This window comes from Vicugna pacos, chromosome 32, assembly GCF_048564905.1.
Source record: "Vicugna pacos chromosome 32, VicPac4, whole genome shotgun sequence".
NCBI classification, from domain to species: Eukaryota; Metazoa; Chordata; class Mammalia; order Artiodactyla; family Camelidae; genus Vicugna; species Vicugna pacos.
In genome coordinates, this window is record NC_133018.1 from 2358744 (window position 1) to 2382926 (window position 24183).

The window sequence follows — 24183 nt, forward strand, 5'->3', positions numbered from 1 at the left end:
ACAATTCCATGTCACCTCTCCTCGTCCCGGGGTGCAGGGTCTGGGGCACCTGACATCATGAGCCAGGGAGCACCTCCAGGCCAGGCGGCCAGCTTCCCACCAGGACAGGGGTCTGTCGGACAGGAGGGCCTGGCCGACCCATAGAAGCCTGGAGACCAGCGTCCTGTCCTGTTTCTCAGGCCCTACCCTAAAGGCGATGAGAGGAAGAGGGCGTGCCTATCAGCTCTGTCTGAGGTCAAGGTGCAGCCTGGTGAGCGCGGCTCGGGCCCGGGGTGGGGGGGCTTGGGCACCTGTGTCCAGAACCACCCCCAGCCAGTGGTCACTCTGGGTCCTCCGGCCTACTGCTATTTCTCTGAAGAGGACAGATCCCCTGAGGCCCTAGCACAGCCCCGTCAGCCCCGTCTGCAGGGAAGGCCTGTGTGAGGGTGGACCCTTGCCACACTTGGGCCCCTAGATGTCCCCTCTGTCCCTCACAGGCTGCTACCTGCCCAGCAACCCCGAGGCCATCGTGCTGGACATCGACTATAAGTCCGGGACACCCATGCAGAGGTGAGGTCCCCTGCAGCCCATCACTTGGGCTCCCATTCCGTGTCCCCTGCGTCACCTTCTCTTTGCTGTCTTCCAGCGCTGCCAAAGCCCCATATCTGGCCAAGTTCAAGGTGAAGCGATGTGGAGTCAGCGAACTTGAGAAGGAGGGTCAGTGGGCCCATCTGGGGTGTGGTGTTGCCCCCTAGCACGTCCAGGGTGTCAGCAGCTCCCCAGCGAGGATGATGGCCTCCACTCACGCAGTCTGATCCTTTGCGGGTGGCAGGCCCGTGTGCAGTGCTGGAGGCCCCAGGGGAAAACTGGTTTGCTTGGCCACAGTGCCAGGAACTGCAGGCTGCATAGCCTCTGCAGCAGCAGCAGACTCCTGCCCGGTCACAGAGGCCCAGGTGTCAGCAGGGCCACCCCCTCCAAGCGCACGGGGTCAGGGTCCTTCCAGCCTGTGTGTGGAGGGCGGTGCTTGGTTCCTCAGCTCGTGGCTCTATCACCCCAGCCTCTGCCTGCATCCGAATTCCGGTTGTCTGATAAGGGCTGGTCACTGCAGCAGGGCCCACCCGCCCCAGCGTGGCCTTGGTCGTGGTCACCTTGTGCAGTTTGGGTGGGCATGACTGGGGAGGGCAGCAGTCCAGGGGGTGTTGCCCCGGTCCTCCTGGGCATCCCAGGGTGCAGACACGCCGTTGCCCCCCGACAGTGCCCAGGCACACCTGGGTCCTCGCTCCAGTGAGAAGGGTCTCTGTCCCTGACTGTCCTCAGGAAGAGACCCTGGCCCTGCGGCTCCACCCACTGACCCAAGCATTTGCTGAGCCCTCACTGGCCTCCTTGGGGCTTTGCAGAGACGATCCCTAAAGGTCCCTGGGCCCCCTTCAGGCAAATGAGCAGGGCTCGTCCCCGGCCCCCTCACCACCCCCAAAGCTAACGGGCAGCCTCTCCCTGCAGGTCTGCGGTGCCGCCCAGACTCCGAAGATGAGGGCCATGTGCAGGAGGCCGACGGCCAGATCTCCTGGCAGGCGGCCATCTTCAAAGTGGGCGACGACTGCCGACAGGTAGGGGAACAGGGGTAGGGGCTCAATGAGGAGGGCAGGCTGGGGGAGCTGCCCATCTCTCTACGAGGCTCCAGGCGCACTTCTCACTTGAATCTCATGCAGAAACAGGAATCTTTGATCCCATTTGGTTCAGGTGCCTCAGAGTAAATCAGGGCTTTCTGGCAGACCTTCAAAGGCCTCTCCTGTGGGCCCTGCAGCCTCCTGCTCACTGGGGCCTCCCCCTTCCTCCCTACTCGGTTGGCAAGGCTGTGGGGGCTGGGTGAGCCAGCTGACCACCACCCCCGGCGTCTCCTTGGTTCCCAGGACATGCTGGCCCTGCAGATCATCGACCTCTTCAAAAACATCTTCCAGCTGGTCGGCCTAGACCTCTTTGTCTTCCCGTACCGGGTGGTGGCCACTGCCCCCGGGGTAAGTCCCCCAGCAGGAGCCCAGGCGCTGCTCCTCGGCCCCCAGCCAGGCAGTCCGCCCACAGCCTGGCCTCGGCCCTTCCTCCGTAGTGCGGAGTGATTGAGTGCATCCCCGACTGCACGTCCCGGGACCAGCTGGGCCGCCAGACCGACTTCGGCATGTACGACTACTTCACGCGCCAGTACGGGGACGAGTCCACCCTGGCCTTCCAGCAGGTGGGCAGCCCCGTAGACCTGGGGGGCCCCCAGCTAATTTGCAAGGGTGGGAAGGGCCCCTGCACCCCCAGGTGCACCCACTTATCACTCCACTATCGAGGTCCAGCTTGCTGATGGGGGTGCAGGCCTGGGGCGCCCTGAGCACCCGCCCTCTCCCCCCACAGGCGCGCTACAACTTCATCCGGAGCATGGCCGCCTACAGCCTCCTGCTCTTCCTGCTGCAGATCAAGGACCGGCACAACGGCAACATCATGCTGGACAAGCAGGGCCACATCATCCACATCGGTCCGCCCTGCCCTCCCCCCAGAGTCCCCTGTCCTCTCCCCCTCGCTGCTCCCATCCAGCCCCCTCCTCTCCCTCTGTCCTCCCCCGGGGCCCCTGCTTTCTCGTCCTGCTGCACTGCCAGCTGACCCCCGCACGGTGGCCCTTTGGGGTTTTGCAGACTTCGGCTTCATGTTTGAGAGCTCACCAGGCGGCAACCTGGGCTGGGAGCCAGACATCAAGCTGACGGATGAGATGGTGATGATCATGGGGGGCAAGATGGAGGCCACGCCCTTCAAGTGGTTCATGGAGATGTGCGTCCGTGGCTACCTGGCTGTGCGGTGAGCCGTCAGTCCGCTCTTCCAGCAAGGCCCGCCCACCTGCCCCTCAGAACCCTTGGGGGTCACGCCAGGCCCTTGGGGGACGAGGACATGGGAGGCCACCCGAGGGCTCGCCTTCCTGCCACATTTCTGTGCCTGTGCATGTGCCAGGCTAGGCCTTGCCTGCCAATACCTCAGGTCTCTCTGAGCACCTACCTGGCCCCTCGCCCCAGCCTGAGCCCCTGCAGCCCCAGGCTGCACTCCAGGGCCTCCAGTCCCAGCCTAAGGGTGTCACATGGCACCTGGACTCAACTGGAGTTTGCTGGAGCCCGCGAGGTGCCTACATGGTTCTCTGCAAGTAGTGGGTCACCTCCTCAGCTGGGGCCCAAGGCTGGACCGCGCAGCCTGTGCAGGGGGTCTGCGCCGAAATCCAAAGGTGCCCAGAGCCACGTGTAAGCACACGCTGCATGGACGGCGGGCAGGACCACCTGCTCAGGCAGCCTCTCCCCTCCCCAGGCCCTACATGGACGCTGTCGTCTCTCTGGTCACCCTCATGTTGGACACGGGCCTGCCCTGCTTTCGCGGCCAGACAATCAAGCTCTTGAAGTAAGTACCGGGCCAGCCCGCAGGCCACTTGGGGGCAGCTGTCCCCGCGAGACGCCAGCCTCTCAAGCACTGGTAACGGTGACTGGGGGCTGTCCTTGGGGCCTGGCACAGACGGGCCTGGGTGAGGTGCTGTCACCAGGCCTCCCATTTGTGAGGTGCCCGGGCTTCTGCACCACGGCTGCAGCCCTACCCTAGAGCCCCACGTTTCTCAGGGACGCAGTGTCTGCGTCTGGGCCACTCGGCCTGGGGGAGCTGAGAAGGGGCTGGAGCCCTCTAGGCCAGCTGGGCACAGCATCCCCACCAGCAGCCAGGCCTGGCCCTCACAACACTGAGCCCAGAGGGTGCCCTCCCAGGGCCTGACCCTCAGCTGAACAAATTCCTGCAAACAGAGTGCAGCCCACAGGCCAGACCACGTCCCTCAGAAAGGGCAGCCTGGAGGGACCCCTGGGTGGAGGGGGTGAGGGGGTCCTGACACGGCCCTTCCCCGCCAGGCACAGGTTCAGCCCCAACATGACGGAGCGAGAGGCTGCGAACTTCATCTTGAAGGTCATTCAGAGCTGCTTCCTCAGCAACAGGCGAGTCACCCGCCCCGTCCTCCCTTCCCGTTACCTGCCTTCACCAGGGCCACACCTGGGCCGGGTGATAGGGTGCTGCTGCCCCGCGAGTACTTGGACTAAGTGCCCTGAAGGGAGTCCCACAGAGCCGCAGAGCGCTGGCCTAGAGGGGGCTGAGGCCTGAGTCCAGGACCAGTGCCCTCCCTGCTGAGCTGGGAGGCCCAGGGTCTCCTGCCCGCTTCAGCTGCTGTGGGGAGGACGGCAGGACAGCCCCCGTTCTGAGTGTCGAGGGGGACCTGGAGTTTTCAAGGATGAAAAACTGGGCGGATGTGATTCTAGCAGATGGGCAAGGGAGGCCGCCCTCATGGGAGTCAAGGCCCTGGGAGGTGCAGCGGCTCCAGGCCTGCACCCTGGGGACCGGCACTGGCCCTGCTAGGAGGACTCAGGAGGCCGGCCTCCCCGGATGGTTCTGCTGGTGAAGGGAGGCAGGCGTGTGACAGGGTGGAGGGGCACAGTGACTAGGGGGTAGGGGGTCCTACAGAGGGGCCCCAGGACCAAGGGGGAAGACTGCCCACGTGTGGGGCCCACTGAGCAAGCAGGAGACAGGGCAGCCATGGGTGAGGGAGCGTCCCCGAGAGAGGAGGGCTGGCAGGGTGGACAAAGGTCTGTGATTCTGCCCTTGGCCCCCAGGGAGGGCAGCGGGGAGACACCCAAGGCCCAGGAGTGAGGGGCCACAGGCCAGCCCCTGCCCCTTACAGCCCTGTTCCCTCCCCGCCTCCCAGGAGCCGCACCTACGACATGATCCAGTACTATCAGAACGACATCCCTTACTGAGCCCACAGACCAGGCGCCACGCGCAGCTGACCTCCCAGCCTGGGACACGCGGGACCATGCCCTGCAGAGCCTGGTGGCCCGCCGCCTCCCCCGGTGTCGCCCACGCATGGCCGGGACGACAATCAGGGCCGGGCTCTGCTCGGATGTGATGATTTTTGCACTGGACACATTCCCTACCGGTCTCATTTCAGAGGTACATGAAGTATTTTCTTGTGTATAAAAAACAAAAATTATATTCAACTTAAGATTCAACCAACGTGAGTGAAATAAAAACAAAAAACCCGCTGCGTTTTGTGTCGACTCCTCAATGCACATCCAGCCGAGGGGTGATTCCTGGACAGGCTGCGGGCAGTGGGTCGGGGCCAGGGCGCCTCAGCCTGGCCCAAGGGGCCCAGAGTATGTGCGTCTTCCCTGAACGCGCTCAGGCTCCGTCCGCCCGTCTCCTCCCCTCCAAGTCGGCTCCAGGGTCCCACCCACCGCCACCAGCCAAGGACCCGGAGCTAAAGACGCGATGACACAGAACATCTAGCAGTGAGGCGCCTGGAGTTGGGTCAACAGCAGGTGTGACGCAGGTGAGGAAGCGAGTCAGTGAAGGTCTGAACCAAGAGCAGAGTGTGAAGGAGAAGAAGGTGAGTGAGTCGCTCCAGGCACCCGGTGGGGCTCCAGAGTCGGCGACAGACACACTCAGCTTCCGTAAGTGCAGCGTGTATAAACAAAGAAGCTTCTGCACCAGAAAGGACACCGTGGACAAAATGAAAAGACGGCCTGTGGAACGGGAGACGGTATCTGCACCCCTGCGCCTGCGAGGGCTTCACTTCCAGAGCGTGGCAACAGCTCAGTAACAAAAACCCAACCAAAAAATGGGCAGAGCACCTAAACCGAGACGTCTCCAAACAAGACATACAGGTGGCCAGTAGGCACGTGAAAAAACGCTCAGTATATCACTAATTATCAGAGAGATGCAAATCATAACTACAGATCACAACTACAGTCACCGCACACCAGGCGGGGATCACACGCGTGGGTGAGCAGTGAGAATGAGCTGCACGCCGAGCACAGAGATGCGCTTGTGGGGAGGTGGAGCTCCGTGGTTAGAGCGCGAGCTGGGCATGGACAGGGTCCTGGGTTCAAGGCCCAGTACCGCCTCTTTAAAATAAATAAATCTAGCTCTCCTCCCACCAAATAAATAAATGTGTTCCTTTAAAAAAAGAGAGAGAGATGCACTTTTATTTAAATAAGAGACCTGAGATGTAGAGAGTCACTGTCATCACGTGATTGCACATTTATGAAGCAGAACCTGACAGAATTCAGGGGGAAAGGCCCTAGGGGCTGGTCCAAGTCAAACGCTCTAGGTCATTTGCGGGGGCGGGGTGGTCAAGTAGAAAGGAGACCACAACACTGCGTAGCTTCCAGAAAGAGCCGACAGATGGAAGGGGAGGAGCGGAAGGCGTGCAGGCCAGACACGGCATAGAACAGTACAAACGATTCACACCCAGCAGAGCTGATTTCGGAGACTTGGACAGGAAGCTTGTCAAATTGGCTCTAAAATGAAACTCAGTCAAATGCCATATGCAAGGTTCCGGCAACATGGCAAATCACACACCCTGAAAGTGGGAAATGCTACTTACTCTCCTGGGGAGAAAGTCTAAACCATGAGCTGACAAGAAAATGAGGTCTCTTTAGAGACTCAAAACAAAATGAAGTTTAAACTCTTAAAAAAAAAAAAAAAAGCTCCTCTTTCGATGACACAGGAGACAAAAAGACCAACCCAAGAGCCTGGAACCTCTGAGGGGTTTTGGGGAAGTGTGGTCCACGCTCGGGACAAGGGTTCCCGAAATGAAGCTGGTCTGAGAGCAGGCACCTCCCTGACATGAGTGTCTGATGCTCAGAGGTGACACTGACACTGACACTGACAGCTGTCCCCCAGACAAGGCGGTGTATCTGTCATGGCTGCTGTTCAGCTTGCGGCACTGGAGGGCCCAGCCAGTCAGGCTGTGAAAGGAAACAGCTTAAGAGCCTGGAGGAGAAATAAAGCTGGGAAGTGGCATTTGTGTGCATGAAAATCCAAAGTGACCTATGAATGTGTTCTGTGGTGGAGGTCCAGGGTAAAGGCTAATATACAAAAGTCAGTCGTGCATGTGTGTATGTGTATCTCCCAACCCAAAAAACGAAATGGAAACAGTACCATTTACAACTGCATCCCACAGCATCAAACACCAGACGTAAATCTAATGAAAGATTCGCAAGAAATACTGAAAACTGCACAGACTTAGAGAAAGAACATCTAAACAAACAGTAAAGCATTCGCAGACTGGAAGACTCAACATTATACAGATGTTTGCTCTCCCCAAACTGATCTGTAGTTTCACTGCAAATGCCAATCAAAATCCCAGAAAGTTTTGGAGTGGAAATTGGCAAGTCTAAAATCTGTATGGGAACACAAAGGTCAAAATATAGCTATGTGGATCTTAAAGACCCACAAACCTGTGTATCAAGACTTGTCCTTAAACTACAGTAGTTTAGACAATGTGATGTGTTGGCTCAGGGGAGGACAAAGGGACAGTGGAGGAGGTGACATCCAGGGGACACACTGGCATACACGCAGATGCTGCAGGGCAGTCGGGGAAAGATGGTCTTTGCAATAATGGTATTGTATTGAGTACAGACAAATAACTTAATCATGACGGTCTGCCTCACACAAGACATAAAAATCAACCCCAGGTGGACTGTTGAAGGTAAACTTTAAAAGCTTTTAAAAGAAAATTCAGAAGAGAATGTCTTGATGACCTCGGGATACACAAAGACTTCTTGAGCAGAACCAAAAAAGGCACTAATTATAAAGGGGAAAAAATTAACTTGGACTATATGAAAAGGCATGCCACAGACCTGGGAAGATATTTACAATGATATATATCTGTTCAAAGGACTTATATCCAGAATATACAAAGAACTACTAAAAATCAGACACAATTGAATAGAAAAATGAACAAAAGACCTGAACAAGCATTTCACAAAGGAGATTGTCCAAACAGCCAATAAACATAACAAAAGGTGTTCAACTTCATTAGTCATCAGGGAAATGCAGATTAAAACCACAGTGTGATACCTACCCACCCACATGTGTGCCTGAAATATAAAAAGTCAGATAACATCGAGTATTGGGAGGAAGTGGAGCACCCGGAACTCTGATGCTGCAGCTGGTGTGTCCGCTGCTCCAACCACTTTGGAAACTCAAGTGTCCGGGAAGGCCAAGCATCTCATCCCCAGCAGTTCCACTCCCACACGTGTACCCAGCAGAAGTACGAAATCCGTGCCCCAGAACACACGAACAGGGAGGTCCTGAAGTCACTACTCCTAACAAACAAAACCTGTAAATGACCAAAATGTCCCTGGATGAGAGGTCAATCACCGTGGTTGCTCATGCGGAAGAGAACCAGGCAGTAATGGAAATAAAGGAGCAAGTACAGCAGACAATGAGGTCGACCCCTCTGCTGCTTGGCTGGAGAGCCGGACACAAAAGGTCCTCCCTGTGTGATGGCATCTGAAGTCCAGGAAGAGGCACACTTACTTGCTGGTATTTGAACCCAGGACAGTTTTGAAGGAGGGAGGCACTGGGAAGGAAGGGGGAACCGAGGCGCTGGCACCTTTCTTACTATATGAGAATTCACTGAGCCGCGCACACTGACCACTCCTGCGTCTTTCTGTGCTAAAAAAAAAATTACTAAGGTGTCACTTTTTTCATCATAAAGCCAAAATGGGTCTAAATGTATAAGGAAGAAATAATGCCAACATTACACAGAAAAGAGGGGAGCGAGCACTTCCCAGTTCATTTTTCACGAGGGCAGCAAAGCCCTGATATGAAGACAAGGATGTTCCAAGAAAATGAAACGATAGAGCAGTATCCCTCTAACGAACACAGATGCAGAAATCTTTAACTAAAAATGAGCAAGCTGAACTCGATGTACGAAAAGGACATCGTGACCGAGTGGGCCTCATCCCGGCAATGCAAGGTTGACTTAAGATGCAGTTGGTGTCCTTCACATGAACAGACTTGAGAAGGAAAACCAAAAGACCATTTCAGGGGGAAGAAAAAGCACTGGACAAAATCCAACACCCATCCATAATGATTAAAAAAGAAAAGTCAGCAAACTAGAAATAAGAGGACACCTCGATCTGATAAACATCTCTAAGAAAAACTCACAGTTAACATCTTCGCGATGAAATACCAACGGTGTCCCCTCTAAGATCCCGAGCAAGATGAGGGTGCCCATTCTCACCACTTCTAATCAGCATTGTACTGGGTGTGGCCAGTGATACCCAGACTGGGAGGAAGGAGAGAGACTGCCCTGATTCACAGACGATAAGATTGTGTATAAAATCCCGAGGAAACTACAGAGAAGTTAAAAGAGCTAATAAGGGAGTAATTCAGCAATATCACAGTTTACACAGTCAGTGTAAGGCAATGGGTTATATCTCTATGCACACAGAACAGTTGGAAAATAAAACAAGAAAAACCTATACCACATGTAATAAGGCTCAGAACATAAAATCCCTAAGGATAAATTGAAAGACGCACTAGACCTCTGCACTAGAAACACACAACACTGAGAGAAATTAACTTCGGAGAGAGACATGTCCTAGACGTTTCTCTACAAACTGATCTTTAAATTCAGTGTGATCCCAACCAAAATCCCAGGCTTTTTGTGGCAATTGACAAGCCAAATGTAAAATGACCACAGAAATGCAAAAGATCCTCCCAGTACAAACCCTGCTAAGTCCCTGAATCCGCAGCAGAGCAGAGGCTGGGACTCGTTAGTAACCCACAAGTGGGGGACACTTCCCGCCCAAATCCAGGATCCATATAGGAAAGTGAGTTGTTGCCCAACATGTGGACGGCAAAAGAGCACCAGGAACAGAGTGGCACACCCGGGACTACTCTCGCCACAGATCTCAAAGCTCAAGTGCCTCCTGGAAAAGAGCTTTGAAAAAACTGAGGAACCCCTGCGAGCCTACATGTTTAAGAGGAGCAAACAGTTTACAGCAAAGAAAATGCACCTGGCCCTAAGATACCAAAAATATTCTCAACTTTGGTCATAAATGTAACTGGAAGGCAGCTATGCTCACCACTGTACCACCAATGCCTTCTCATAAATGTAAATGAAAACTACCCTGAAGTCCTTTTTCCCCATCAGACGGACCACACACACCTTAGGCAATGCTCTGGGGAGGGGGAGGGCCCCATGAGGGCGGGAATGCCACAGGGAAACCCAGAAATGACGGGGAATCTCACACTATCATGCGTGTGGTCACCCTTGCCTCACAGTCCCACTCTGAGGCTTGGAGCTCAAAGATCTCTGGCAAAATACAAAAAGACGTTTGCAAAAGGCTCCACGGGGAGGTAGCAGGGGACCGCCCCCATCACCATAGTGATGACTGGTGTGTGACACGCCCACCCCTCAACGCTGCCTGGAGGAGGAGTTGCAAGACGCTCAAGAAGCCTCAGTGCGGCGGCGCTGTGCTGGCGGGAAAGGGGAGGGTGACTGTACACAGTTGAATTATTAAAGGAAAAAAAGAGTCCTGAAAAAAAAAAAATCAAGTGTTCGTCCAAGAGAATGGGGGCAACAGGGTCGAGGGCACGGAAAAAAAGCTAGGCTTCCCGAAGATATCTTGTTTTATGGATTGACTTTGTAATTATAAATTATAAAAATCAGAGAATACAATGCGTAAAACTTGAAAGTGAAAAAAGATCACACTCATTAGGATGGCTATTATTAAAAAAGAAAGAAAAAAGACAGAAAACAGCTAATGTCGTGGAGGATGTCCAGACGCTGGATGACGCCTTACGGAAATTCCTTTTAAAAAATAAGCAGGATTATCATATAATCCAGCATTTCCACTTATGGATATATATATACCCCAAAAGAAGTAAATGCAGGGACTCATATTTCTACACCCATGTTCACTGCAGCATTATTCCGAAAAGTGGAAACAACCCAAATGCCCATCTATGGATGAATCCATAAGCAAAATGTTATAATGACCAGACAAACTAAATGTTTACACCAATGAAAAGTATCTAGAGTATGAGACTATCTTTATGACTTCCAGGCAAGAATGGATTTTCTTAGGACACAACGCACAATTCTTAAATGTGATAAAACTGATACAAAGCCCATAAAGTTAACCCCAAAATGACTAAAGAACACGTAGAAATCAACAAGAAAACTATTTCATAAAGGCCAGAGCAAAACCCCATGTACCTGTGCACCAGAGATACACCCAGAGCAAGTTCACCACGAAAAAGGTAAATAATGAAAGCAGAGCACCGTCTGCATCAAAGTGAAACTAGGTCCATCTCCCTTAAGCGGTACACTTCACCGAAAGACAACGATGCCCGCGAAGACCGAGGCGGTGAGCGCGCACGACGACGGGAGGGCGCCGGCGGCCCGGCACCGGGGAACGACGAGAGGCGCCACGAGACCCAGAACCACCATGCGGACTTTCGCGGGGACCCGCCGGCCAGCGCCGCGGGCTCGGCTCGCCTCATCAGCGGGAGACCAGGCTTAGTAGCGATTCGGCCCCCTTCCGAGTGGGTGGCGGGGCTACGGGAGCCGAGGGTTCGGCAGCCTCTAGAGACCAAGGTCCGCTGGACGGGGGGCGTCGCCCACTGGGCCCGAGACACACCACACCCCCGCCCCGGCGTCTCGAGTCTCTCTCGCAGCCGCCCCTCCTCTCTTTCCCTCCGGCGTCTCCCACCTACCACCCCCGCGTCTCCCCGCCTCCACCAGCCCGACCTCTCCCCCGACCACCTCTTCTTCCCCTTCTCCCCTCTCCCCACAAATCTCCCCACGCCTGCGCCCAAAAAAACACGCGGGAGACTGGGTGCAGGCGGCCGCGGCCGGCGTGATGTGCTAGGCAGGCAGCAGTCCGCGCGGGCGCAGCTCCAGCAGCGGGGCCAGCGTGTAGCGCAGGCGGCGCAGGGCGGCGTCCGAGCCGGGGCGCGCGAGCCCGCGGCGGAGGGCGGACGGGTTCACCAGCGCCAGGTAGAGGAGCGGCAGTACCAGGACGCCCAGCGGGAGCAGCAGCAGCGTCTGCAGCGCGCCGAGCGCCCACAGCCTGCGGACCGAAGACGCACCGGCAGACGGGGCGTGACGGGGCACGGGACGCGCCCCAGACCCCAGGCCCACGCCCCGTGCCCGCCGCTGGCTCACCTGATGCCTGTCGCTCCCGCGCCGCCGAACAGCCGGTTCTCCTGCGGGGAAAGGGAGCGGCGTCCAACCCAGCGCGGAGGCTGGGGCATGACGCCGTTGGATCGGGGCCCGTGAAGGGGCGGGTTTCATCGGTGCGTGGCTCAGCGCGGCGTGGTACTATGGGGGCGTGGCCCGCGTGGTGGGTGGTCCCACGGGGCAGATCCCGGTGCCAGCCCGCCCCCGCCTAGGCCCGCGCTCACGCAGTCCGCCTTGGCCACCTCCTCCATAAGCGACCCCGCGCAGTCTTGCCCCCGGCGAGGCTGTGAGTCGCACCTGCACGGACAGACATCCGAATGGGCTCTCTGTCCGGCCCCCACATTCACCCCACCACACCCGGCAGTCCTAACCCCCTTACGGCTCCGGGCCTCCCCGTGAGGCGTCCAGCGCAGCCGCCGCCTCCATCACCTTCCCCTGCAGCTCCTGGAAGAGGGGGAGTGAGGCCTCACACCGAGGAAGACCTCTCGGTGGGGCCGGGGCGGGCTGCCTCAGCTCCGGGGAGGAAATGGGTGGAGGCCCCAGTGGGGTCGGAGGTGAGCGGCTCTCCGAGCGGACGAGGGGCGGCACCTGCAGGACTCCGCTCTGCTCCTGGAAGCTGGCCCAGGCCTCCTCCATTCGCCGTGCGCTCTGATGCGGGGAGCCCTGATTAGACTCATCCCTCTCCACCCTCCTGCACCTGCCCAGACCCGGCCTCGGCTCCGCCCGCACCTGCCGCAGGGCCTCCGCCTGCATGACGTGCTTGGCCTCCACCAGCTCCAGTTGTTTCTTCCGGAGTATCCAGTGATGTCAGGAGCCCGGCACTCACTGCACCCACCGCGCCCCAACCCGCCCCGAGCCCTCAGGACCCCGCCCCGGCGCCGCGTAAAGGTGTTCATGGCCCCGCCCACGCCCCGCCCGCATGCCCAGGCCCCGCCCCCAGTCTGTCAAAGCCCTGCCCACGCCACCGCTCCGGCCCTCGGGGCCCCGCCCAAGCACCTGCAACGCCACCATTTGGGTCCCGAGCTGCTGTTCTGCGCGCTGCTGACTCAGCTGTTCTCCTCCGTAGTAGAAGAGCTGGGGGTGGGGCTTGTGAGGGCGGGGCCTTGGCTGGGGGAGGGACCTATCCTGGGAGGTGGAGGTGGGAAAGGGGCGGGGCTTCCCAGGGGCAGCAAGAGATTGTACCTGACTTGACAGCTCCTCCCACTGCTCCTGCAGCTGCAGGTTTTGTTGCTCCTGCGGGCAGGATCGAGGGGGCGGTCCGGCCCTCTCCGAGGTCCCCGCCCCCGCGGCAGGCCCCGCCCAATCCAAGGCCCGCCCTCTCACCAGGCCACACCCCTCGTGGCCCGCCCACTCGGCAAGCCCCTGCCCTGCGAGAGGCCCCTCCCGTTTTACAGGCCCCGCCCCGCCACAGCCAGGGCCCCGCCCCCACCAGGTCCCGCTTGCGCTGCTCCGCCGCCTCCAGCCGACCGCGAGCCCGCTCCGCGCGCTCCCGCGCCGCTTCCCGCGCCTCCCCGCGCAGGGCCCGCGCCGCCTGGCTCCGCCGCCGCTGCAGGCTGCAGAGGGAAAACTGAGGCTCCCGCGGCCCTGGAATTGGGTGGAGCCGAGAAGCCCCCTGGGGCCACGCCCTGACACCGCCCGCTCCCTCCCGGTGCCCTGAGCCGGCGGAGCAGCCGTGCACCTGCGCTCGCGCTCGCTCAGGTCCTGCAGGCGCGCGGTGAGGCTCTCGCTCTCCGCCTCGAGCCCGCGCACCAGCTCCTCCAGCTCCTGCTTCCTCAGGCGCCCGTCGCGGTTGTCCTTCTGCAGCTGCAGTAGCAGCTCCTGCGCCTCGGCCATGGCCCGTCTCTGCCAGCACCGCCGCCCGGGCCCCCCGGGCCCCCCGGCCGCGTCACAAAGGGCGCACACGGGCCGGCGGAACGCGGGGCCACTTCAGAACCGCCGCACAAGTGCCACGGCCGGACCACGCAGGGCTAGTGGGTACTTACTCCTGAAGCAGGAAGGTGAGGCGGGCTTGTTCCCCGGCGCTGAGGGGGCACTGCCAACTGATCGTCTCTCTTGTGGAAAGGAGATCAGAATCTGTAACATATTCACGTCTTTTGACTTCTGGGCACTTATTCCTGGAAGAAAATTTTAAAAACCACAGTGCATTAAGTGGTTCATTGAAGTGGTTAGTTACAGTCATCACCAAAAGGAAACAACAGTAATTATTTAAATACGGTATTCTAGTATTATGTGGCATGCAAAGACATGCTGATGTCTAGTGAAAAAAAGAATATGATTTAGCATTTATGCTAAAATAACTAAGATTGTAAAGTACATGGGCAAGATCTTTAAAGGAAACAAGAGAAAGACAAGCTATTTCATTGTTTGGTGAAATTGTAGGTAAACTTGTCCTTTTAAAAATCTACCTATCTTTGGCCGATTTCAATTATAAAGCTGGATGCAAAAATCCTAAATAATTAGCTAACCAAATCCAAAGGGGTATTAAAAAAAAAAAAGGTACATGGAAACCAGGCAGTTTCTTCCGAGACTGTTCAAACTCAGAAACTCGATGTCATTCACCACATGGACAAAAGAGACAGGACACCATCATTTCAGTTGTGCATTTCAACAGATGTGGAACACGTGGCTGAGCTCCACATCTGTGGATAGTTCAAAGAGGGAGAGTAAGGCACTCAAACCTGGTGAAGGCTACCTGGTAAAGATGTACAGCAAGCATTACAGCAAGGAGGAAGTATAGCAGCCTTCCCTTTAAGGTTTTTTTTTTTTAATCTAAATTTTTTTCCTTAACTGTTTTTGGGGGGGTGTAATTAGGTTTGTTTGTTTGTTTGTTTGTTTATTAATGTAGGTACTGGGGATTGAACCCAGGACCTTCTGCATGCTAAGCACATGGTCTACCACTGAACTATACCCTCTCCCCTCCTTTAAGGTTTTAAGAAAAGAGAATGACCCTCTGGCTAAAGGCTAACAGTGCTGGTGGACCTACAATGAAGCAGGAAGCAGAAATAGGAAAATCTGAAGAGTATGCAGATACAGTTGGTCTCCTACCCTAAAGCTACCTGCTCCTTTTCCTTCTTGCCAGAACAAGCCCCTTAGTGTTCTCCTTCCCAAAGGCTTGCTCTTGTCAGGTGCCAGGCCTGGCCTATCCTAGCCCCAGGTGTAAAGCAGGGCTTGGTCTAAAGCCACTATGGTGTTTGTCTTGCTGCCTCGTAGGATTCTGCCTGTGAAAGTCAGGAGAGGAAGTCCACTGGGTGGGAGTTTCTGGGAGGTCTGCCTCAATATAAAAAGATGGGGGGAGGGGATATTAGCTTTATTGCCTACCTGATTTGTCTGCATGTGATGGCTGCAACTGCTGCAGCCACCTTGTAAACACGAGGGTCCTAAAAGAGGAAGTCAAATAGCACACTCGCAGGTCTCTCATTTAAGGAGGGAAACTCCCATAGATTTTTCCCTCACCTCTCATGAGCCAGAACTAGGGCACACACTCATTCCTAAAGCAAATAGGAATGCAACCAAGACAAAGGTGGGTGTTGAGATTGGAAGAAACTGGGGTACCACTGTGCTGCCAGGCCAGCTGCCACCCTACCCACAGTCCTGGCTGCTGTTCCTGGTGCTCAGCCTGGGATGGTGGAGGCCTGGCCCGGGCAGGTAGGAGGAGGGGCAAATGTAAGTGCAAAGCTCCCCACAGTTCTGTGCCTTGAGGCTGGGCTCCAGCCTCTGTGCCTCAATTTCTTCACCTGTAAAGTGGGATTATTACCAGACTCTCCCTCGTAGGGCTGAGGCGGCCCATGGTTCGCATGGCTAGGGCACTGAGCACTGAGCCCGGCACCACCGCTGACTCCAGTGCTGGGCACTCCCTCTTCACTGCTGGATGTCCAGCCCTGGACCGTGGCACTGAGCATCTGAGTCCCGAGTCCAGACTGAGATGTGGCCCCACAAAGAACCATCTCATTGATAATTTTTGTATCAATTACATATTGAAGTATTTTGAATATACTGGGCTGGATGAAACATTCAAATCCGTTTCACTCATTTCCTTTTACATTTTCCTGTGGCTCCTAGAGAGAGTATTTGCTGACAACTCTAGTGGAGGCACTTTGATCAGTCATGTTGGGCAGCCCTGTGCCCTTGGAGTCCCCCACAGCCACTTTCCACTGCCTTGTCATGTCCCCACGACCCCCACCACTCATGCTGGGTAGGTATCATGATCCCATTTTATGGTTAGGGAAACTGAGGCTCAGCGATGACAGCTAGCCAGGCAGGGGCAGCCTCCACCCTGTCTGAGTTGGAGGGAGAAGCTGGGCAACCCCTCTGGGGTTACTGCAGCTGTGGAGGATGAGCTGAGGGGCCCTTTGACCCCTCCCCACCCACTTGGTCCCCTAATGAAGCCTGGGGGCCAGGCCGGGTGTGGGCAACAGGAACCATGGAAACAGACCCCCTGGCTGCAGTGCCTCTGCCCTTTGCTCTCAGTGACCTGCCAGAAGCAGCTGCCTGTCTTCCCACTCGTACATCTCTGCCCCTCCCCCAGGACTCAGGTTCAAGGTCCTTCTCTCTATGGGCCCCACTCCCCCAAGCTGGGTAGGAGCCGCCTTCCAGGGTATCCACCAGGGCAACACCATGGGGGCGGGGGGACAGAGCACAGCCTAGGAAGGGCTCACCCACCACCCTGCACCGCCCTGCCCTAAACTTCTGTGTCCTTTGGTACTTTTGAAATTTTAGTTGATTATCAACAGCCCAGCATGTGTAGGCTACATTTTCCCCCAATATTTCTGAATGTTCAGGCTTTGTGAAATTTATGAACTTGTGAACATTTTCAAACATATAAAACAGCTGAGAGAATTTTCAAGCAACCCCCATAACGCCAGTGCGCAGACTCCTCAGCTGCTGGCTGTGTGAGCGCCCTGCCTGGAGGGGCAGCTCTGCGAGTGCCACTGCCCGCGTCGCCAGGCCTGGGTGCGGGAGTTTCCCATTCTGTGCACAGTCTCATGAAAATATCCATATGGGGTTAGGCGCTCGATAAATGTCCCAGTCAGAGACAGAACAATGATAAAATCTGTGCCTGTGGTGCAGAGCCCTGTTTTTTGGATTTGAAACATTTTTTCCTGGATCACAGAAAACAGGTTTAAGTAAACTGAGAGGTGTCAAATAGCAACATAGGGTCCTGCACATGTGGGCCCTGCCCACCAGCCATCACTCTCCAGTCCAGACACCGCAAACCCGCCTCAGTCCATTAAACAGACCGCGTGCTTTCATGGCTCCAAACTCTGCATATGCTGTTGCCTACACATGCAGCAGTATCCCCTGAGCACTTGGTTTCTGGGGTCCTGTCTGACATGGCTCTCTGTGCACCTAACGGTTAGACATCCAGTCACTGGGACAGATAGATGACGAGCTTTCTTTCTTTCTTTCTCTCTCTCTTTTTTTTTTAATGGAGGTACTGGGGATTGAACCCAGGACCTCATGCATGCTCAGCATGCGCTCTGCTACTGAGCTATACCCTCCCGCCACCAAGAGCTTTCTTATTTGCTTCTTTTTGCAAACCTAGGGATGTTTTGTTTTTTCCCAGTCGACATCTGTTGCTTTGGTAAGAAAAATAAATAGTTGTAATTGGAGGAAGAAGGATGCCGGGAAGGTGAAACTATTCCCCCAAATGATGGCATCTGGACAAGGAACCCTCAGCCCGACGGCGGCCATCCCAGCAGCAAGCGGAGACTCCCTGTTGGTCTCCAGCACAGGAGGGTCCAGTCTCAGGTGGCACTTTTGGAAGATGGGCCCCCGGCCACCTATGTGACCAGTGCCAACCAGCTCCCAGCTTGCCCTGTGGGGAGGCCCCGGGGCTTGCCTGAAGCCAGGCCCCCTGGACAGAGGTGAGGTGGCCCCCAATCCCCAGGGTTCACCCAAAGGAGGCAGACCTTGGCCTCCTGGTTAAAGACCCTTGTCTGCACCGGGAGACGAGGGGAGAGAGCCAGCACTCCAGCTTTGCTTCCTCGAGTCACAGACCCTCAGAGAAACAGCCACTTCTTGGTTTTCCCTGAGACACCTGCTGGCTGCAGTCCACCGGGTGACCCATGCTCTCCTTTCTGTCCCCATGGGCCCCGGGCTGTTCCCCACCTGCAGATCTCACCCAGGGTCCTGGGGTTCAGTCTCTCCAAACCCCACCTCAAGTGGGGACTCCCTGCCCATGCAGCGCCCTGGAGTCCCATCAGGGGCTCCTGACACCCCACACGGCCGCTATGGCCCATCAGTTAGTCCTGCCCCCTGAGCTGCTGCCCTGGAAACCTTGATGCCCCCTTGCACCCTTTCTCCGGCCGGTGCCCACACCTCGGGCTCTTCCATCGCCCATCCCTGCCCTACCTGTCCCTCCACTTCCAAGCTTGTAAATGGAGATGTCACCTACCCTGCCAGGACTGTCTCCAAGAGTAAGCAAGGTGCTATCTGCAGAGCACTCGAGACGTTACTGGTACACATACAGTAAGTGACACAGAAGTGCTTGCTAAATAGGTTTAAATACAAAACCAAGTCTCCAACTTCCGACCTCTTCGGACCAGGCCATTGCTCTGGACTGGATCATTGCAGCCCCCCAAATAGCCTACTCTCGCCCTGTATCCCCACAGCAGCCCAAGGACCAGCCCAGCTCCCAGGGCATAAATCCAAACCCCCACATGACCTCCCTGGCTGGGCACAGCCCGGAACCTGCCTCCTGCTGCTCCTCAGACACGCCTGCCACAGGGCCTTTCCACCTGCTCCTCCCCCTGCCTGGCCTCTCCCCTCAATTCCTTCAGGCCTCATCCCAACCCCAGCGTCAGCTTCCCGGGGACACGCTCCCTGGCAACATCCCACCCTGAAACTCCCTCCTGGCAGTGTGGTTCCCAAGCTGCCGGGATGCATTTTCCAACTGTCTCCATCACCTTCTCCACTGTGAAAGGAGCCTGGCTGGGACGGGGCCTCGCACATCGCCTCCTACCAGGGACAGAGGTGGTTGGCGGCTCCCTCACGCTGCTCTTGAAGGCTGTGGTCTGCGTCCCTGACAGTGGACAGGCTTTGTGGGGACACGGGAAGTCCAGCTCTAAGAGCTCGTGCTGACAGCCCACTGGCACGACAGAGAAGGGGGATTGGGGACAGCACTGCCCACTTCCCCAAGGCCCAGGGACCGCTGCCTGTAGAATCCCAACGTGGGCAGGTTCTAGGGCCCCCTGGCCAGGTCCGGTGTCTCCTGCGCTCAAGATGGAAACACTGTCATCTTCCCAACCCCTCCACAGTTATCACAGGCTCCTGGTGGCCACGAACCACTGCACCATGCACCTCTGCTGCGGCCTGTGGCCAAGGCAGCATCAGTGTGGACATGTGATAAGAGACGTCATGGAAGGACGCACTTTGCAAAATGGCCCCCATGTTAAGTCCAGTTAACATCCTAAACCACAGGAACCAAAAAAACCTGCCCTGAGCAAACTCTGTAACGTCCCCAGGTGCCCCTTGAGGCAGGGGTGGCCTCTTGGAACCAGCAGCAGTAACATTCGATGGCACTGAGACCTTTAAGAACATGCCTGGCAACCCCGGGTTTGGGAAGGAGCCAGCCACCCGCTTCCTTTACATTTAAATTCAGAAAAGGTCCTTGCAGAAGGCCCATGGGAAACATTTCCCGAAGTACGCAGCTTCGGGACACCCCTCAGGCGTGAAGATGGGGCAGTCTCTGGCTCACTCTCCCTAGCCTTTCCTCTGCACCCTTCCCCTTTCCTTGGGACCGAGGGGGCTCTTTTCCTACCCCACCCCTTTTCTTGGCTCAAACCTCCCCCCCCCCCCGCCCTTCACCCAGCACAGGACTGACAACCACCGGGGTCAGATAGTTTTTGGAAAGAGTAATGTTTTAAACAAAACACGTTAGGAAACAGTGGTACCTACCACTCAAACCCCCCGTCCTTGACCTCCACCCACAGAATGACTCCCTGACCAGGCCTGACTTACTCAGCCGTGTGGGACACTGTCTCCTTCCCTCCATCCCACCTGCTAGGTGAGTTTGATGAAACCCACACACCTTAGGGAATTGTTGGATTGGTTCCAAGCAGCTTTTTAGGGCCTCATCCTGATAGGAACAAACTGCCAAGGTCACCCAGCATTTGAGGAAAGCATTTAAACTTAAAGATTAGGATAAAAACAAACCAAAAGTGGATCCAAAAGGCACCTAGATATAATGCAAGAAACAGAAGAAACTGCCCCAAAATTGCAATTTCCTTAGCAATCACAGCCATGAAAAGAGAATAAAATGCAACAATGAAGGAAGAAAGAAAATTAAAAATAACTACTGAGATGCTTTAAAAATTGGTAAGCATTTGCTCACAATACGCCCAGCCCAACATACAGACAAACAGCCTCAAAGTGGAGAGACCACACCAGAAGCTTCCAGGGAGGAAGGTCACGTACTAAGGGGGCTGGAGGTCTTGTTTTGTGAGAAGGTAGGAGCCAGTGGAGCAACCCCTTTAATATTCAGCAGGAAAGTGAAATCCAACTGACAATTCTATACCCAGCCCAACTATCAACTACGTGACACCTAAAAGCATTTTCAACATTTTACATCTCAAAAAAGCTACCTTCTGTGTGTTCTTTTCTCAGCATGGTACCGCAGGAAATATGCCACTGAAGCATGTCAGCGAAGAAAAGAGGCAGCAAGGCAGGACTCCAGCCCAACCTGTGCAGAACAGCAGGCTCAGGAATAGATATGCCAGAGAAAAAAATGACAGGACAGATAAGCTCTGTGAAAAACTGTGCTGGGAGGCATTTCAGTCAGAGAGCAAGGAAAGACAGACTCGAATCAAACTGAGCACCTGAAAAAAAGGATCATTATTAAACCTGGAGGAACCTCAGGAGTGGTGAACAAATTGAGATAACTAAGCTGTGCTGGCCGACCACACTGCACCACTTCTTGTAAACGAAATTGGATGGAACACGGCCACACCCGTCTGCTCACACTGCTGCTTAGGCTCTGGGACCACAGAGGTGAGTCACCAGATAGTACGGCCCACCAAGCCTAACATTTACAATCTGGCTACTTCTCAGAAAGTTTGCCAACCCCCAGGTTACACTACACATCTGATTACTATTCGCGGCATAGGGAAGTGGAAGAGGGCATAAACCAAGTAAAATTTTCACCTATCCTAAGTCCAGACTCTGGGGTTACCTGCATAATGTGGGCTGGACTTGGAAGTACAAGAAACAATTTTTTGTTTTAAGCCTTTAAAGAAACATTTGATTATTTAAACTGCATTTAGGTAGTGCTCTGGTAAAAGCAAAAAAAAAAAAAAAGAACTTAAAATACTGAACAGAACTTACCAAGATTTAGAGAAGTGATGGCCACATCTCTTGGCCTTGCAGCCACTCAGACACCCACAGTCTATGGAGTCGGGGATCTAAGATGGCCACCACCCTCCCAGCCCCACCCCTGCTCCTCCTCCCGGGTCTTCACTCAGCCTACGATTTCCACCCTGGTGGCCAGGAGGGACAGTCCTCCACTCTACTGTCCCCATTCCTTCAGACTAAGATGATTCCCTCTTCCTCAACACCCCCCAGCAACCCCAAGGCCAAGCAACAGGAAGGAGCAATGGACTGGAAAGAGCCCTCCCCTGTCCCAGCTGGACTCTGGCGTCTTCACCTAGGCCACCAGGTCCACGCCCCGTCTACACACATGCTGCTTCCCAAACTGCCTTGGCCAGCTTGGGCCAACACTGCCCAGGAAGACACCGACCCCAGTGCCCTGCTCAGGATGTGCACACGCCACCAAGTGAGGCCCTGGCCCCTCTAAAACCCACCCTCAGGACCATGGCGGACAGATGCCCACCCCGGCTCCCACCCTCCTAGGTCCTGGAAGTTGACAGAGAAAGGAAAGCAGTTTGTCATTTGTCGAGAACAGTCAGAGAACAGAGGCCCCACGCGAAAGTCTTCAATCAAGCTTTTAATGAAAAGATCATAAAATAACAGTTTCTCATCACTGTACATTAAGACTGCACGCTTCTGAATGGAGAGATTGGTGACTGCTTTACCATGACACTTGAGGGCTGCATACCTGCAGCTCTGACCTGAATTTATCCAAACTCTCGCGGGAAGTGAACTCAATGTGATGACTGACAGCGGCGGTGGCCGGTGCAGGAGTGCGATCACGGTTCCCTCCTCCTTTCTGGGAAGGGCTTATAGGACATGATCCCTCTTCCAGTTCTGATTAAACAAAACAGCTATAACCCCATCCCTCCCCTCCCCCTCGAGGTATTTGTGAGTGGGCCAATGCCCAGCCTGGGGTCCCCCAACGGGGGAGGGGAAAGCAAGTGATGGGTGGGGGACAGAGAGGCTCCCCTCAGCACCTGGCCCCACGGGGCCCCGCCAAGTGGAGGGGGGGAGCCCTGGAGATCCTCTCTGCCCCAAGTGAGGTCTGTTATGCAGCATTTTTGAGGTCAATAAATTACAGCAATAAATAGCAAGGTGAGGTAGGGGGAGGGGTTCCCGGTAGAAAGTTAAAGTGGGGTGACAATCTGGGGGTCCTAGGTAGGGGGTCCTGGGCAGCGCACACCCACACCCCTGATTTTGGAATGTCAGACTGAGGCTCTGGTCAGGCCCCGCTCCACCCCTCCACTCCTGGGATCGGATTCACAGGTTTAGTAACGCCCACGTGACCCTGGGGTTGGGCAGGGCCTTGGTCCCTGCAGCGGGCACGGCAGGGCTGAGATCCCTGGTCTGTTCTAAGACGGGGCGCCTCTGCTTTCGTCCCCCAAGCCAAGGGGACTGGACGGATGCAGCCGCCCTGCCCTGAGCCCTGCTCTCCTGGCTGCCCAGGCCTCACCCCAACTCAGGACGGCCGCGGGGAGGGCGGCTGGGGTCTGCCTGCCCAGCCGGCCCGGCCCAGATCGCACTCCTGCACGCGGCGAGTCCAGTGAATACTGACGGTGGGGGCGGGGGCGGCGCGGAAGGGACGGCCCAGCGCCCCCGAGTGGCGACGGACGGTAACGCACGGCTGCGTGAGGTTCTGAAAGTCCGTCTGGGTCCAGATTGTTCGTTTCACAGGCTGAGGAGTATGGCTATGCTGCGAGTCTCTGAGATTCGTATTTGCTTAGAGGTTCGTCTTTTCCTCTACCTTTTTTGCAATCCTGGAGGAGCCCCTGTGACGGGCTGGGTCTGGCGGGAGCGTGCGGTGGCGGAGCCCGGCCTGCCGCCCGCTCTCCCCAAGTCTGAGAAATAAATACATTCATCACTGCACAAACATATTGATACAAAAACAACACTGTTCAGAGTGTTTGCACCGTCTGTGTTGGTAAGGACCGGCCCAGTGAGCCCCTCCCGTTGCCAGGGTGGAGGTGAGGGTCCCCGGGGGGGTGGGGACCCGCTGGAGTCGACGGAGCTGTGCAAAGGTCCTGGCTTTTTGGCTTGAGAGGGACCCTCACAACCCACCCGAGGGTCTCGGGCAGAGGGGCAGGACAGCGGTGCACCTCCACCCCAGGGCCCAAGCCCAGACTTGGGTCTTACGGCCAGAGCTGACGGCCACCCTCACCAAGCCAGCCGGCCAGGACCACCACGGTCTGGCCAGGAGGCCTGGGGGGTGGTCAGCACAGACCCAAGCTCTTTGGTGCCAGCTGGGCTGGGAGAGGCCCGGGCTGGGGAGGAGGGCTCAGGCGAACGTGGGAGCCCCTCTGCCCACGAGCTGATCCAGGGACGACTCGGAAGGGCCTCCAGCAGTAGGTGGGATTTCACTGGGACTGGCCTTACAGCTGCTGAGGTCTGAAACTGTCCAAGTTTATGTAAACAATGAGATAAATATATTAGTATCTTTTTTTCTGAGCCCACTGAGGTTCCATATGCATTCAAAATGTGCTTTGGTTTAAAAAATAGGTTTTGTGAATTTGGGTATGAGCTTTTTTTTTTTCTTTTTTGTTTTTGTTTATCCTCTTTCCTACATGACATCTGCTATTTTCTCTGTTTCCTGTTTCTCCGAAACATTCAGGAATTAAGTGACTAAAGCAGAGAACTGTAAGCCGCCCTGGGCCTCCAACGGCCTAATTTCCTGGTGGGGCTCGAACACATCTCCACGCACGCTCGCACACACGCACGCATCCACGTGAAATCAAGGAAAGAGAAAACCAAACCAAGTGTCGTGTTAACCCCGCCCGCCCCACAAACCCTTAAAGTCTTAAATAGGAAAC

The 24183-nt window shown here is 55.8% G+C and overlaps 2 protein-coding genes and 1 long non-coding RNA gene across 7 annotated transcripts in view; 2 read left to right on the forward strand and 1 right to left on the reverse strand.

The window, feature by feature from the left end:
- PI4KA (phosphatidylinositol 4-kinase alpha) overlaps positions 1 to 5069 on the forward strand; it is a 74734-nt gene extending 69665 nt beyond the window's left edge. Inside the window, exons 45-55 of the mRNA XM_072953382.1 lie at positions 180 to 250; positions 477 to 549; positions 626 to 696; positions 1480 to 1586; positions 1890 to 1994; positions 2084 to 2209; positions 2374 to 2494; positions 2652 to 2811; positions 3307 to 3396; positions 3888 to 3971; positions 4733 to 5069. Coding sequence (XP_072809483.1) covers positions 180 to 250; positions 477 to 549; positions 626 to 696; positions 1480 to 1586; positions 1890 to 1994; positions 2084 to 2209; positions 2374 to 2494; positions 2652 to 2811; positions 3307 to 3396; positions 3888 to 3971; positions 4733 to 4784 — 1060 coding nt within the window. The 3' untranslated portion in view covers positions 4785 to 5069. The remainder of the gene's footprint in view (positions 1 to 179; positions 251 to 476; positions 550 to 625; positions 697 to 1479; positions 1587 to 1889; positions 1995 to 2083; positions 2210 to 2373; positions 2495 to 2651; positions 2812 to 3306; positions 3397 to 3887; positions 3972 to 4732) is intronic.
- Positions 5070 to 11662: 6593 nt separating this feature from the next.
- On the reverse strand, positions 11663 to 13877 carry TMEM191C (transmembrane protein 191C). 2 transcript variants are annotated; one of them, XM_031670267.2, is made up of 10 exons: positions 13689 to 13877; positions 13440 to 13563; positions 13193 to 13243; positions 13007 to 13084; positions 12740 to 12796; positions 12599 to 12658; positions 12390 to 12454; positions 12235 to 12307; positions 11996 to 12036; positions 11663 to 11900 (listed from the first exon to the last, which is right to left on the reverse strand). In XM_031670267.2, exons 1-10 carry the CDS (start codon positions 13841 to 13843, stop codon positions 11696 to 11698), a joined length of 909 nt encoding a protein of 302 aa, XP_031526127.1. In that variant the 5' UTR covers positions 13844 to 13877; the 3' UTR covers positions 11663 to 11695. The 2 variants fall into 2 exon arrangements, with proteins under 2 accessions (XP_031526127.1, XP_072809144.1); XM_072953043.1 differs by lacking the exon at positions 12599 to 12658.
- On the forward strand, positions 13480 to 22238 carry LOC140690899 (uncharacterized). 4 transcript variants are annotated; one of them, XR_012066246.1, is made up of 4 exons: positions 13480 to 14007; positions 14937 to 15029; positions 20615 to 20998; positions 21857 to 22238. It is a non-coding gene; the product is annotated as an uncharacterized lncRNA (long non-coding RNA). The 4 variants fall into 4 exon arrangements; XR_012066244.1 differs by adding an exon at positions 16070 to 16202 and having other exon boundaries at positions 13487 to 14007; positions 20615 to 22238; XR_012066243.1 differs by having other exon boundaries at positions 13553 to 14007; positions 20615 to 22238.
- The last annotated feature ends 1945 nt before the right edge of the window (positions 22239 to 24183 follow it).

Bases quoted from the DNA above. Each gene is read 5' to 3' on its own strand.
- TMEM191C (XM_031670267.2), bottom strand. From the start codon at position 13,843: ATGGCCGAGGCGCAGGAGCTGCTACTGCAGCTGCAGAAGGACAACCGC. The intron at 13,244-13,439 runs GTGGGGGCGGGG...TCCTGCCCGCAG, and splicing joins AGCAGCGCAAGCGGGACCTG to GAGCAACAAAACCTGCAGCT. The intron at 12,037-12,234 runs GTGAGCGCGGGC...CTTTCCCCGCAG, and splicing joins AGGTGGCCAAGGCGGACTGC to GAGAACCGGCTGTTCGGCGG.